Raw genomic sequence first — 16595 nt, forward strand, 5'->3', positions numbered from 1 at the left:
TTGCGGTACGCCGCTAGTAACTGGATGAACATGTTCCATCAACTACAACCCTCTGTTTTCTTTCAACAAGCCATTACTGATCCAAATTGCTATGTCTTCCACAATCCCATTCCTCCGTATTTTGTATAATAATTTCTCCGCATTTTGTATAATGTTGTCATTTATCTCAAAAGGGTTGGAATGTAAAAGCAGCGATGTGCTACTGAGACTTTATAAAGTTCTGGTTAGGCCTCTTTTAGAATACTGTGTCCAGTCTTGGGCCACACACCTTAGGAAGGACATACTGGCATTCGAGCATGTCCAGTGGAGATTCACATGGATGATCCCTGGAATGGTAGGCCTAACACACGATGAACGACTGAGGATCCTGGGATTGTATTGATTAGAGTTTAGAAGGTTGAGAGGAGATCTCATAGAAACTTAGAAGATAATGCATGGCTTAGAAAGGGTGGACACTGCAAATTTGTATCCGTCAGGTGGGAAGACTAGAACCCATGGGCACAGCCTTAAAATTAGAAGGGGTCAATTTAGAACAGAAATGAGGAGACACTTCTTTAGCCAGAGAGTAGTGAGCCTGTGGAATTCATTGGCACAGAGCGCAGTGGAGGCCAGGACGTTAAATATCTTCAAGGCAGAGATTGATCATTTCTTAATCTCGCAAGGAATTAAGAGATACGGGGAGACTGCAGGTAAGTGGAGTTGAAATGCCCATCAGCCATGATTGAATGGCGGAGTGGACTCGATAAGCCGAATGGCCTTACTTCCACTCCTATTTCTTATGGTCTTAAACACTTGGAGAAAGAGTAAAAGAGATTTACTAGAATGATTCCAGGAATGAGGGATTTCAGATGTAAGGAAAGATTAGAGCAATTGGGCTTATTCTTCTTAGAACAGAGATGATTATGAAATGACCTTAATGAGGTGTTTAAAATTGTGAATAATTTTAAGAGTGAAAAAGAATATTCTGTTTCCACTAGTTGGTACATCAGTAAGAAGAAATCACATTTTCAAGATTGTCAACAAGAGAGCTGAGGGTGAGATGAAGAGAAACTTTGTTATTTGGATTTGTTAGGATTTGGAATGCGCTGTCTGGGAGAGTGGTGAGGTGGATTCCATATGACGTTTCAAAAGATAACTGGATATATATTTGAAAGCAATGAATTTACATAGGAATGGAGAATGGGTAGCTCTTTTGGGAGCTGGTAAAAACATGAATAATTCGGGTCAGATGATTCTACTTATTGTCCCCAATTCTGATGTTTGAATTCTAGAAATAATGCCTCTCCTTGAGTATTCTGTGTTACATTCCATTTTTCCAATGAGGGTGTAGCCAGCCTAATCATAGCCTTTACGTGTCACTAGTGCAACATCAAGTGGGAAGTATGTGACTGAGGTATAGATTCCTATTCTTCAATTATTATTTTCCCTCCACAACAAAAATATCATGAATTAGATGTAAATGAACTTCCTATTATTGGTGTTATCATGCAGCTCCTATTAATATATAGTTGTACTGTGTGTTGCTACTGTAACTGGTTATGCCTTTACAGCGTAGGAGAATGAGGGTGAAACATAGAAGATTCTAAGGTGGCTTGACAGGTTAGAGATGTTGGTCAAAAAGTGTGGTGCTGGAAAAACACAGCCAGTCAGGCAGCAGATGAGCAGGACAGTCGATGTTTTGAGCAGAAGCTCTTCATCAGGAATCAGAGCTTATGCTCGAAACATCAACTCTGCTGCTTCTCAGATGCTGCTTGACTGGCTCTGTTTTTCCAACGCTGCACGTTTTGACTCTGAACTCCAGCATCTGCAGTCCTCACTTTCTCCCAGGTTTGAGATGTTGAGAAGATGGATCTCAAACTACGCTATACAGTTACATAATAAGGAGACAGTCATTTAAAACTGGGGTGCAAGGGTATTTCTACTCCCTGAAGGTAATGAATACCTGGAACTCTCTACCCCAGTGAGTTGTGGATGCTAAATCACTGGAAGTATTTAAAGAGAAGATAGACAATTCAAAAATCTATCAAGCAGTAGAGGGCAATGAGGTGCTGACATGAAAGAGGATTTTGAGGCCGAGGGCAGATCCCACCCATAATCTTGTTGAATGGGGAGCAGACTTGAGGGGTCAAATGACGTATTCCTCCTATTTCTCTCTTTATGCCCTATGCTGCCGTTTACTTTCCTTTTGATTTACAATAATGGATGTTGCAAATAATCTCTATATTTGCAGATGAAGTGATCAGCGTTGCTTCATCCAAAGTGGAAGGGGAATATTCAGAAGACAGCGAGGAATCTTCAGAATATGAATCTAGCTCTGAAGATGAAGAGGAGGAGGAAGAGGAGGAAGAAGAAAAAGAAAAACTGCCACTACGACAAGGGACTGAAGTAAAGGTGGAAGAGGTAACGCGGGAAGTGGAAGAGGTAGCTGATGCCCCAAATGATGTTACGTTAGAAACTCCAGCAGAAACTGAATCAGGGTTACTGTCTGTTTCATCGCCAGAAGGAGTTCCAGGTAAACGTAACTGCAAACTTCATACTATATCTTGTTACAATTAGGAATCAAACTCTGCTGTTTTTAATTAGCAAATCCTGTTGTCGTGAAATTCTAAATGTAATTTTTCAGATTTTATCAGTGTCATTAAGAAATGTTGAAATCCAGTTAACATTACTGTTAGATTCTCCATGATGCATTTTCCATTGCAAGGACACAGGTACTCCTTGGGAAGGTTGGGTGGGGCTTTCACAAATCTGTCTCAACGTTGGCTGCATCCACAATATAAAAGACAGGATAATTAGGGCAATTGGGTTGGATATTCATACCCTACCACTAGGACACTCACACTCTCCCTCTCTCTCTCTCTCTCTCTCTCTCTCTGGAACAGAAAGAGCTGTATCAAAAGGTGAGTGATGTGTACCAAATTCTTTTTGAGCTCTCCCATCAAGACACACAGTTGCCATGCAGAAAAAGTCAGATCAATTCTGAAGCTAAGATATAAAGAAGGAACTGCGGATCTTAAACAGAAACAGATATTGCTGCCGAAACTCAGCAGATGTGGTAGCATCTGTGAAAAAAAAATAGTTAACGTTTTGAGCCCGGTGACCCTTCTGCAGAACTGACAACAGCTAGGAAAATATGGTATTTATGCTGATGACAGTGGATCAGTGGAGAGGGAGCCCAGAGAGAGAAAAAGTAGGCAGACAAAGGGATTATTGATAATAAATTAAGGAAGAAGAGACATTAGTTAGCTGATAATGGGGACTATGAGTCGATGATAATAGGTTGGCTGTGCTGAAATCAACCCATTTTCATGACAGGACCTGGGATGTAGGTAAATAGGCAATGTGTTACAATATCTGAGGATAGGCTGGCCACTGGTATCCATTACAAACCCACCAACTCCCACAGTTACCTTGACTATCCATCCTCACACCTTCTTCTTGTAAGGACTCCATTCCATTCTTCCAGTTTTTCCATCCCCATTGCATCTGTTCTAATGATATCACCTTCCACAAGGGGGCCTCAGAAACCTCCACATTTTTCCTCAACCGAGGATTCCCCATTACCGCAGTTGACAGGATCCTTAGCCATGTCGTCGTTTTCGATTTATTATCACGAATCTCCTACCTTTCTGTTTCTCTCTGGGCTCCCTGTTCACATATTTAAAATGCCCCCTCAGTCATCAGCATAAATACCACCCTTCTCTAGCCACTGTTAGTTCAGAAGGAGGGACATTTGACGCAAAACATTTAACTCTGTTTTCTCTCCACAGATACTGCTATGTTTCTCTAGCAATTCTGGTTTTGTTTGTCAGATATCCAGCATACAAAGTTCTTTGTTATATTATAATATTCTAAAATGGTTATTTTAACCAGATGGGGCTGTATTGAAGAGGGTGGTTGAGACTAATGTGAAGCGTAGGTGCTTTTATAGACCAGTTGAGCCGAAACACTCTTATCTCTTCTACAGACTGGAAAAATTGGGATTTTTCTCCTTTAAAATAGAGAACGTTGAGATTTAATAGACATGTTCATTATTGAGGTAGTTTGATAGAGGAGACAGGGAGAAACTGGTGCAGGAGGGTAAGTAATTGGAGGACAGATTTAAAATTATTGTCAAAAAACTAGGAAGAGAGTGAGATTTTCCTTGTCCAGTGAATTGTTATGATCTGGAATATATTGCCTGAAAGGACAGTGGAAGCAGATTCAGTCATAAGTTTCAGATGGAAGTTGGATCAATGCTTAAATCAGTAAAATTTGCATGGCTATGGGCAAAGAATGAGAGATCTTTTAGGTGCTTTCAGAGAGCTGAGGGAAGGAACAAAATGAAAAATGCCTTTATTTTTGCTAGTGTCTTAATAACTAAATTGCCTGCAGATTTAAGTATATCTTTATTTGAATGATCCACCTTTCTTGCAGCAGTGGAGCCTGAGGCAGACATTGGATTGGAACCTGAAATATCTGAGTCTCAAAAGACAAACACAACTGAGGACGTTCGAACGCACAGGCCACCCACGCCAACAGGAGCTTTTGCTGCTCTTTCTGTCATTAAAGGCAGTGTTCTGAACAAGTCTGATGACAGTGACTCAGAGATGCGCAATAAAATGAAGTTCACCTCACCATCAGCAGATGAGGATGATGGTCTTCCACGTACACCTGGCAGAGAAATCTCAATCCATTCCGATTCTGACACTTCCATGTCATCCCTTGTCAAACCATCTGTGTCCATACCAGCAATCCCTCCAACACCTGGAAGACAGGAGGTCCCTATAGTCATCAGGTCACCCATTCCTGATCATCCAGTTTTGGTGAAAGCAACATCTGAAGATGGTCCACCAAGAACTCCTGGGCGTGATTTTGTGGCTGATTCTGCAAGAAGTTTGACAACATCTCTGAGCACTGAGACCATTCCACCGACACCAGGAAGTGAAGGACCATTGACAGGAAACAGCTTGACTCTGAGCTCACCTCACGTTCCTGGTAGTCCTTTTACATACCCATCTCAGTCTCCTGGAATAAATTCTGGAGTTCCTCGTACTCCAGGTAGAGACTTTAATTTTTCTGCAGCTTTCCCTGAAGCAAATACTGTTGTATCTCCATTATTGGCATCCAAAAAGTCTTCATTGGATGGAGGAAAAGAAAATCTAATGTCTTCTAGTACCTCCCCATTGCTGGGTGTGAATAGTTTGCTACCCCCTTCCCTTCCTGTCACTTTAATTACGCCTCCTAATTTTCCACTGGACCTTGGATTATTGTCTGATTCTGCATTGAGTCCATCTATAAAACCCATAATTGTGCCAAATAACAGAGAAAAATTGGAAGGTGAAAACAAAGCAGAAACTGAAATAGCATTAATTTTGACAGAACCAGTACCTTCTTTACCAAACCAAAAGATCACACATCACAAGATCAGCTATGCAAAGGAAAAGCCAGTGTCTCAACTACCAGTCCCTAGTCTTGATTCCAAGTTGATAGAGGAATCAAAGATTAAAGTTGGCAGCAAGCTACAGTCTCCCCTACAGGCCAGCATAATTCAAGCTGATAATAAAGACCTCTGTAGTCAGTGGAGTGATGATCAGTTTGGTGTGAAAGACCCAGCAGCTGTTATGTTGGACTTTAGGGAAGATGTCTACTTGCAAAATGTTAAAACCTCTGCAGAGGAAAGTGCCATGATTAATACTGATACATTTTGGGACTGTAGAAGCAAAAAATTAAAAGAATCTGATAGGTTGGCTTTGAAAGAACTGCAGATGAAGGTCAAAATTGAAAATGAGGAAGATGATGATGAAGAATATGAAGATGATGAAGATGATAAGCAAGAAAAAGCTAAACTTAGAGAACGATGGACTCGGAGGCATAGGAGAAAACATGAGGATGCTTGGTATGATGATATTCTATCACCTGAATCTTCACCACCTAGGTCACTATTTAAACCCCGTTCAGAATTTGAGGAGATGACTATTTTGTATGACATATGGAATGAAGGCATGGATGAAGAAGATATTAAATTCATGAAGATTACATATGACAGAATGCTTCTGCAGGATAATTGCATGGACTGTCTGAATGACACACTATGGGTTCACCATCCTCATATCCTTTCAAATTATGATACTGATCATATGATGTTTATGTCAGCAATTTTTCTTGAGTTTGATCAGATGTGACTTTTGAAAGAAGATAATTTTATGCTGCATTACAGATAATTGTCAATTATGTCTCACTTCTGAATTTCTCTGTTGATTAATAGACAAGTCAATTAACAGAAAATAATTCAGCTCTTTGACAGATTCTTTAGTCAGAACTACTTAGCTATTTATTCCTATTCACAGTAACATCCCAGAATATCCCATTTTGAATATTTTTCTGTTCTATTTTTCTAATTATTATGACCACAGCCTTGAAGCATACTTAAATTATTGTACGGCATTGAATAAATGGGAAAATTCAATTTGTGAATACAAAATTTGAAGTTAAAATGGGAACCAAGCCTCTTGTGGCTGATTGAAAAATGCATTTTCTAATGCGTTACCAGGTTATCTGTACCAAGATGATTCTACGTCACTCCCTAGTCTGTACTGAGTTGGTTGTTATATGATGACCACTCCAATTTACACTCAGTTTCTCTAAGCTAACAATGGAAATAATAAATCAGATAAACTTCACATTGGATGAGAAAACATAAGTTGAAGGGACGTATCAACCTGTTAAATATTGGTTATTCTGCAGACTTCACCATGTGTACAGCAGTAAATTATTTCTAAGATAAGTTTTTAATTTGAAATGCAATATTTATTTATTAACTCCATGAACACTGCCTGACTTCCTTTATCTTTGTTTTGATTTTTACTTCACTAATCTCCATTAATGTTCCCTTCCTGTTGCAATGTTACAAATAAACCATTGCAGGACAGAAACTGGCTATCATAAATATTGCTCAGTTTTAACATTGTTGAGTGTTACTGCAGCAGAATATTAAATTCTCTTTTTTTTTGCAATGGCGGTGTATTTAAAGAGCTTTAAAACTACACCTAAGTAATTAATACAGCAGTCGCTACCCTGGTGGCTACCCTGAGTCAACTACACATGTATGACGGTGTATATCAATCTTGCAGAATTATGTTTACTAATTAAAAATATGGTTTTATTTATTTCAATGAAGTGAAAGCAGCATTTGTTTTACAATTTTAATTGGTGTAAATACATTTGGGTTACTTGCAAGCTCCTTATGCCTATCATCTGACATCACTTCTGTTAACATTTCTTACTGCATCATAGTCTTGAGTTATGTCTGCCCAGTCAACATTTAACATTGAAATTGGCATTGTCAATGTTTAAAATGGCAAAAGGTTTTTCCAACTTAACTACTTTTAAATGTTGTACTTTGTCAGTGAATCAACAGAAAATGCTTCTTGAGCAATAAATGTCAATTTTTACCCCAGGAACTGAAATATCTATGTCCAAGCTAATGTTTTGAACAATGTAAAGTAAATCAAAAATGCACAGCTTTCCCAGCATGTTAAAAAATGTTCCTTTTGTATCTTATAATATCTTTTTCCAAAGGTTTTTACTTGAAGACCTCAATTGCATTCAAAGGCAATATTTCCATTCAGATAATCATGCAATGTGCAGGGTTATGAGGAAAAGGCAGTTGAATGACACCAAAAGATAATGTTCATTCGGAGAACTGGGGCGAACATGATGGACTGAAAGGCCTCCTTCTGTAGTGTAACATTTGTGTTTCTGCATCTAAATTATCAGCCTTGACTGGAAAGTTTTATCTCAACAATTATTCCCCTCTGCATTCTGAGCCTATTTATTTACTGTGTTTCCCAAAATGCAGTCTGTGCATCTTCATGACTTGGAATTCACCTCTGGCCAAAATTTTTGAAATTAATTTGAAATTAAACTGTCTTCATTATTATGAACGTAAAAGACCTAAAATCAGAGAAGATATCGACCTTTTTGGTCAGAAATGACTTTTTTTTTACAAAGTTACTATGTCTATCATTTGAACTTTCAATTTAGGAAAAGGTCTAAACCATTTTCAAAACTTAACAATTTTTTAAAAACTTGAAAATTATTACTTGTATAAGTTACAATTTGATTTTTGATGATTTTGTAGACTGTAGTAGTGCACCCAAGTTAAATTTGATGTCCCAGTCCATTATTTGCAATATAATAGTAAGTGCATTAAACCATTCTCATCAAGTATACATTGCTGACTAGCCATAGGTTTGGATAAAGTGATAACCACATGTATTCATTTTGGTAGAAAACATCATGCCCTTGCTTACATGTTTATTAAATTAAGTACTTGAATTTTCATTTTATCATCTTACCAAATCATGAACCATTCTACAAAATACCAACGTAAGCCATACAAGTAAGTGTGTTGATGTCACATGCCCAAGATTTGTATTCATTTCTCATTGTTGCCTGATCAGGATTACACTGGAATGCCCAATTGGGCTTGGCTAATGTATTGAATTATCTTGTCCTAAAATAAGAATTTAAAGGCAGAAACTAGTTGACAACAAGAAAAATGATGGAGGTGATGGGTGAGTGGTATGGTCTTTGAGGGCATATACCCAATGGCACAAAGCAGGCTGTAGGTGAATCGAGTCAAGACTGGTGGATGGAAGTACAGATGGGAATTAGGCCTTTATGTTGTGAAATGGATCAATAGTAGTTTGCTTCATAATCCTCTGGGCTGTTCTCCTCTCAAGCATTCACTATTGCAGTTCTCTGCCTCTGCTATCCAGCAATTATTGCCAGACTCTGGATAACCCTGTACTTTGTTGTTTTTGTTTAGGCTACAGCACTCTTATAACTTAGAATTCTAGAAGACGAAATTCAATCTCCAATTCCCATGGTCACGGGACCCCCTCTGTGCTCACATTCCCAATTCTCTCTGATCTTGGAAACTTCAGCAACATTTCAGAACTTTCCCCTGTTCTAGCAGCTGGGCCTCAAAATAATGCTACACTTGGAAAATCCATTCCACTGAAGCACCATCACCTCAATCCAATGCTTATATTGATAATTTGATGATAATAATTGCCATTACCCTGCTGTACTTTTAAAATCTTTGACTCTAGGCATTGCAGTATGTGAAATGCTACTGTTAATTCTCATCTTGCATGTTGTGCATGCTTTGTTTACTTCCTGTTTCATACTTTTATATAAACACTTGCATGCAAACTATCTACTCAAACCTATAAAATGCTGCAAACTCTTTGCTAAGCATATCTACATTCATAGTAGAAAAGCTTAATTTCACATTTTATTTGCAAATTGTAATCATTTCAGCATTATGGTTTGTAAATTAACCAAAATGCTTCATAATTTTAAAAAATTCCATTCCTACACATCGTACTGCTGCATTTTGGTTATATTAAGTAATGTTTAGGGAATGTATTAAGTCCGGAAATACAAATATACACATTATCTTCTCATCCTAATATACTTTCAAAACTCTTGACTCTCAGCATTGCGACATGTGAAATGCTACTGTTAATTCTCGTCTTGCAAGTTGTGCACGCTTTGTTTATTCCCATCTTATTAAAATAAATTAGTTGAATTTTAGAATCAAACAGAAAACATCTGTAATATGTAGATGGTTGGAAAATGTGAATATTCCAATTAGAGTGAGAGGCACAAATAAGAGACTGGAAAGAGAGAATAATAAAAGACAGAACAAAGATTCAGCCATCCGCTTCCAGGAACCAATCAGTAACCACTAAATTTAATTTATAAAGTTATCAACCAGTTTGCAAATTTAAGTTATAAATATTCTGTACAATAGATTTCCCATTTTTCTATCATTTATGTTTCTTTAGCAATGCATGTTTTTAGTCAAATATTGAATACCTAGGAGGACATTTAGGAATAATGTTGCTTATACTGGAGGTGCTAAAACCTGGCAATAATTGGTGGATAGTGGGGGGCAGAGAGCTGCAGTAGTGAATGCCTTGAGAGGAGAACAGTCCAGAAGAATAGGAAGCAAACTACAACTGATACACTTCCAATATTTTGTTGGTCCGAGAATAGTAAGATTTGACAGCAGTGATATTAAAATGGTGATGTAGGTCCAGGATTTGGGCACCAATGACACAGGATTGCAATGTTTACTGGTCTTAGGGTTGGAATATAGAGTTTGACTCACTGGTGGATTCCTGATAATTGCATTCATGAGTGTATTGGGAATACAGGGTTGGAAATAACATCAGCGCTTCCGAATAGCAGAAGAAGAAACATAAAAGGTCGATTACCACAGAATAATGGACTCCCATAGAACTTTACCCCCCAATGAGCTAATAAAAAAAGTACTAGCCCTAACTATTGCAAACATGGAATTTGGTTTATTCAGCAAATCCTTAACCTGACTACTTTTTTCCCCTAACATGACACAAATGATCCCAGTTAATATAAAGTAGCATGTCCTCTGAATCATAATGGTAGGAATATGGGAAATCTATCGTACAGAGTATTTATAACGTAAATTTGCAATATACAGTAAAATGTTAAGTGTTTTGTAGCATTCCTATTAACTATGTTTTTAATTCAGCAAAAAATTACTTGTACCAATTTGTGCATTTTTTTACTTTGAGGGTAATTTTTATAATTTGTTTACCATCTATGAGGAAGGTGGAAGTGGAGACGATCAACTATTTCAGATGGAGATTGAAGAAACAAATTTGTAGGTCTGTGAAATTGATCAGAAGAATCGGCGCTGACTAGCATGCTGTACAGATAACCAGCATGGACTTGATGGGACAAATGGCTTTGAAATGACTCTGTGACTCTAACTTGTATCTCAAAGCCAGTTTGAGAAAAGCTCATTGCTTTAGTCTTTTGGTTATAAAGTTACCTGTTGCTTAATATGTCTGGAAACATTTCAGAATTTCTCCTTAACATTGTGCACATACTTATAGTTCCACTGTTAAGAAAAAGAAAAAAGAAGATGGAATAAGGGAGCATGTCACAGGCTGTGCCCGCAGTGAAGGCTACTACAAAATCAGTAACAAGGACAAAGCGAAATACCTCAACATCAGTGGCACGTTAGCTGATGAGCCACCAACTGACACACAAGTAAGATAACGAAGTAGAGAGAACATTTAAAATTGAGATTCCAATTACCTAATATTTGCCCAATTCCTTTCTCTAGACTCTACTATATTTAAAGTCCAAAATTAAATTCTGAAGCAACTTTAGAACTTAGGCAGCAATTTTTCTATATTTGCAGCATGATTATTGCTTAAAACAATTCCATTGATTTTGCTTTTCCTGCTGGGGATGGGTTCGTTCAAGCTAAACTAAATTGTTGAGTGTATTTTTTGTAGTGTATGGAACTAAATGAATGTGTTGTCTTCCTCTGCTTTTAATTGTTTTAATAGGGCTGTGGGAGTTATTAATTTACACAGGTGAAAGGAGAAAGTTAAGTTTGCACTTTTTTTTAAAGCTAGAGGTGTGCAATGGTCATAAACATTGTTTCAGATGTTCAATTTCATACTTGCTGTTTACAATTCAGAGTTTAGTTTCAGTACTTTTTAACAGGTACTCACTGGTTTGTTGTAGAGCTAATTAGATCATTATGAAATATCTTTGTGTGAGTATTACAGTAGATTTACTAGTGTATGTGAATACCCTTTAGAGATTATCATGTCATCATGGCTTAAGCATGGTGTTCTGTTAATCAGTTGATAAGACCAAGTTGAGTAAAATGTTGTGACAGTTTACAATTCTGCTATTTATTGCAAATAACATTTTATCTGAAGTAAATGAAAAAAGTTAGTGGCCCATATGATATGCATATTAATTGTTCCTTTGCAAAATTTACTAACAAGTAAAACTGTATTTGGTGGTTGCATGGAAAGTCAGTTGTGTATTATTGAGATGGTATATTGTTTTTCTTTAATTCATGCATGCAACGTGAGCAGGCATTCATTGCCCGTCCGTAATTGCTCTTCTGAAGGTTGTGATGAGCTGCCGCCTTGAACTAGTGCAGTCCATGTTCTGTATGTTGCCCCACAATACCCTTAGGGAGGGAATTCCAGGATTTTGACCCAGTGACATTAATGGAATGGGATTGATATATTTCCAAGTCAAGATGGTGAATGGCTGAGAAGGAATCTTGCAGGTGATGGTGTTCCTATGTATCTGCTGCCCTGTCCTTCTAGATGGAAGTAATTGTGATTTTGGAATGTGCTGTCTCAGGATCTTTTGTGAATTTCTGTAATACAACTTGTAGGTGGTACACACTGCTGCTGCTGCTGAGCATCTGTGATGGAGGGAATGGATACTTGTAGCAGATTGGATGCCAGTCAAGCAGATTGCTCTGTCCTGGATAGTATCAAGCTTCTTGAGTATTATTGCAGCCATCCAGGCAAGTGGGGAGTATTCCATCATACTCCTGACTTGTGCCTTTTAGATGGTGGACAGGCTTTGGGGGGGTCAGGAAGTGAGATACTCGCCACTGTATTCCTAGCCTCTGACCTGCTCTTGTAACCACTGTATTGATGTGGTGATTCCAGTTGAGTTTTTGATCAATGCTAACCTTGAGGATGTTTTTAGTGAGGAATTCAATGATGGCAACACTATTGACTGTCAAGGGAGGGTGGTTAGATGATCTTTTATTGGAAATGGTCATTGCGTGGTGCTAATGTTACTTGCTACTTGACAGGCCAAGCCCAGCTATTGTCTAGATCTTGTTGGATCTGAACCTGGACTGCTTCTGCATCTGAACATGGACTGTTTCAGTATCTGAGGAGTTGTGACGATGTGCTATGATTGATGAACATCCCCACTTTTGGCTGAAGATTGCTGCAAGTCTTTCAGCTTTATCTTTTGCACTGATGTTCTGGGCACTTCCATCACTGAGGATGGGGATATTTGTGCAGCCACCTCCTGCAGCAGGAGTTGCTCGACTCTCATTCAGACTGGATGTGGCAGGACTCCAGAGCTTCGATCTGATCTGTTGTTTGTGAGATCACTTAGCTCTGTCTGTCATTTGCTGCTCATGCTGTTTGTTGGCTTCACCAGGTTGACATCTCATTGGTAGGTATGCCTGGTATTGCTCCTGGCATACCTTCCTGCACTCTCCATTGAATCCCTGGCTTAATGGAAATAGTTGAGTGAGTGATATGTTGGGCCATGTGGTTGCAGATGGTACTGAAGTACAATTCTGCTATTGATATCCCACAGTGCCTCATGGATGCCCAGTCTTGAGTTGCGAGATCTTTTCAAAGTTCTATCAAAGATCTATTCTGTCCTATTTTGCACAGTGATAGTGCGACATTACACAATGAAGGGTATTCTCAGTGTGAAAGTGGGATTTCATCTCCACTAGGATTGTATGGTCGTCACTTTTATCGATACTGTCATGGACAGATGTGGCTGGCAGATTGGAATAGATGAGGTGAAGTATGTTTTACCCTCTTGTTGGTTCCCAGACCACCTGCCGCAAACCAGTCTCCTAGCTATGTTGTTTAGGACCTGACCAGCTGACATTAAAACCCCCCACCCAGAGTACATTTTGTGCCCCTACCACCCTCGGTGTTTCCTCCAAGCATTGTTCAATTATTGACTCATAAGCTGAGAGAAGATGGTGTATAGTAATCTGCAGGGAATAGTTTTCACCTGAAGCCATGAAACCTCATGAGGTCTGGAGTCAATGTTGAGGACTTGCTCAGACCTTTGAGTGTAGGAGTTCAGATGTCGTGTTGAGTTTGTACAGGATTTTGGTGAGGCCTCTTCTGGAGTACTGTGTGCAGTTCTGGTCACCCTGTCATAGGAAGGATATTATTAAACTGGAGAGGGTTTAGAAAAGATTTATCTGGATGTTGCGGGAAATGGAGGGTTGAGTTATAAAAATAGGCTGGGTCTTTTTCACTGGAGCATTAGAGGTTATAGAATTATATAAAATCATTAGGAGCATAACAAACTCCCCTATGGTTGGGGAGGCTCAAAGCTACGGTATGTATTTTGAAGGTGAGAGGAGAAAGACTTAAAAAGGACATGAGGGGCAATTTGTTTACACCAAGAGTGGTTTGTGTGTGAACTGAACTGCCTGAGGAAGTGGTGGATGCAGGTGCAGTTACAATGTTTAAAAGACATTTGGATAAGTACTTGAATAAGAAAGGTTTGAAGGGATGTGGGACTAGTTTAGTTTGGGAACATAGTTGCTAATTAGACCAAAGGGTCTGTATCCATACTGTATGACTCCCAGCATAACTCCCTCCTGACTGTTTGTCACTGTGCCACCATTTTTGCTGGGTCTTTCCTGCCAGTGTGACAGGACATATCTAGGAATGGTCATGGTGGTGTCTGGGATGTAGTCATACTCTCAGAATTATATCTGACAGACAATGTCAGGTTGTTGCTTGAGACAGCTCTCCTAGTTTTGGCACAAGCCACCAGTAAGAAGGATTTTGTAGGGTCTACCGGGCTCTTTCTGCCATTGTCTCCACCGGTGCCTAGATCGACATGGTCTGTCCAGCTTTATTTCTTTGTGGACAATTTGTAGCGATTTATACAACTGGACGGCTTGGTAGGCCATTTCAGATGTTTGTTTGATCAAGCTACAATCAAGTACATTGCTGTGGGTCTGGAGTCGCATGTAGGCCAGACCAGGTAAAGACAGTAGATTTCCTTCCTTGAAAGACATTAGTGAGCTAGATGGCTGTTTTTCCCAACAGTGGTTTCATTGTCCTGAGTAGATTCTTAATTCCAGATATTTTTTATTGAATTCAAATTGCATCATCTGCTGTGGCGGGATTCGAACTCTGATGCCTGGAACATTAGCTGTCATTTCCTTCTGAATGAAGAATTGTGACCCCTAATAAAAATCAAAACCAGATCCCCTGAACATCCTGTCAAACAGTTGTGAGGATTATTTCTTATTTCAGTAATCAAATTTAGTTATGTTGTGGATATATGTATAGTATATAATTCTCTGTTGTTTCACCTGAGTAACACAATTCTCGTATCCTTCACATGGTTAGTAAGTTTGCGATGATGGTGGTACAGTTCACTGTGAAGAAGATTATCTAAGATTACAAAGGGATCTTGGATCAATTGGGCCAACGGGCTGAGAAGTGGCAGATGGAATTTACTTTGGATAAATGAGAGATGTTGCATTTTGGTAATTGAAAATTACCAAATTTGAAAATTGTGTCATCGGTAAACAGGGTAGTAAAGAAGGTATTTGACACGCTTGCCTTCATTGTTCGGATCATTGAGCATAGGAGTTGGGACATCTTGTTGCAGTTGTACGTTGGTGAGGCCACTTTAGGAGGACTGTGTACAGTTCTAGTCGTCCAGCTATAGGAAGGATATTATTAAACTGGAGAGGATTCAGTAAATGGTTTACCAGGATGTTACCAGGAATAGAGGGTTTGAGTTGTAGAGAGAGGCTGAACAGGCTGAGACTTTCTTCACTGGTGCATAGGAGGTGGAGGGACCATTTTATAGACATTTATAAAATCTCATGAGGGATATAGATAAGGTGAATAGCAAAGGCCTTTTTCCTAGGTAAGAGAGTTCAAAACTAGAGGGTGTACGTTTAAGGTGAGGAGAAAGATTCAAAAATAACCTGAGGGGCAACTTTTTCACACAGAGGGTGGTTTGTATGTGGAATGAACTGCTAGGGGAAGTGATAGATGCAGGTACAGTTACAATATTTAAAAGACGTGGACAGGTACCTGAATAGGAAGAGTCTAGAGGGATATGGGCCAAATGCAGGCAAATGGGACTAGTTTAGTTTGGGGCAACTTGGATGGCAGGGATGAAGTTGTACCAAAGGGTTTGTTTCTGTGCTGTATGACTCTATTTAATGTTGCCATTTCCATTTTTCCCTTTGCCAGTGATTCAGAGTTATTGGCACTGTTTCCATTTCTTGGCACTGTTCTGCGGCATTGGACTCTACTATAGGATATGTGTGAGGATCACAATGATTTCCATCCTGCTCTATGGAACATTGTTGAGTCCCCTAGACCATCAGTCAGGTAGGATCCAGAATTGACAGTGAGAGTCTGTTGAGCAGTAGAGGAGAGTGAGTTTGATGGATTCCATGATTTAAAAGTGGCACTGAATTTTGTTAGTGACCCTGAACATGGTACCTGTTGTGTTTTGGAGATGTTTATTTGTTCATTAGATTGCTATAAAGCTCAATATCACAAGGCAATTAAAGCCAATCCCGTGCATGTTAAACAACAACAAAAATAGTGCATTAGGCAAATAACTAATTATACAAATTCTTCATATTTTGTACAGGAATGAAGTATGTTTTTCAGGATCAATACCAATAACGTGTTTTCCTTCAAACAGGGAATGAGTATTCCAGCACAACCACATGCTTCCAGTCGAGCTGGGTCAGAAAGGCGGTCAGAGCAGCGCAGACTCCTGTCGTCCTTCATGGGTGGCTTACCTGCAGATAGTGATCTCCTTAAATTTAATCAACTGAAGGTTTGTGATCTCCATTCCATTCATTTTAGTGGTACTTTCTAAAGCTTTTCCCAGAACAGATGTGTTCATTCTCATTAAACTAAACCATCTGAAAATTGAATGCCCTCTTTGCATGGGTGAGCATAATACAA

At 38.9% G+C, this 16595-nt stretch overlaps 1 protein-coding gene across 5 annotated transcripts in view; it reads left to right on the top strand.

The window, feature by feature from the left end:
- The window catches only part of setd1ba (SET domain containing 1B, histone lysine methyltransferase a), a 135829-nt gene that overhangs the window by 108108 nt on the left and 11126 nt on the right, over positions 1–16595 (top strand). For 2 of the 5 annotated variants that reach the window (XM_088000050.1, XM_088000051.1), the window contains 5 exons: positions 2231–2512; positions 2883–2900; positions 4417–6089; positions 10924–11091; positions 16327–16464. In XM_088000050.1, coding sequence (XP_087856176.1) covers positions 2231–2512; positions 2883–2900; positions 4417–6089; positions 10924–11091; positions 16327–16464 — 2279 coding nt within the window. The remainder of the gene's footprint in view (positions 1–2230; positions 2513–2882; positions 2901–4416; positions 6090–10923; positions 11092–16326; positions 16465–16595) is intronic. The other 3 variants (XM_088000052.1, XM_088000053.1, XM_088000049.1) reach the window with 3 other exon arrangements.

This window comes from Chiloscyllium plagiosum, unplaced genomic scaffold, assembly GCF_037043375.1.
Source record: "Chiloscyllium plagiosum isolate Xiang-an unplaced genomic scaffold, Cpla_swu_hap1 HiC_scaffold_24, whole genome shotgun sequence".
NCBI lineage: Eukaryota > Metazoa > Chordata > Chondrichthyes > Orectolobiformes > Hemiscylliidae > Chiloscyllium > Chiloscyllium plagiosum.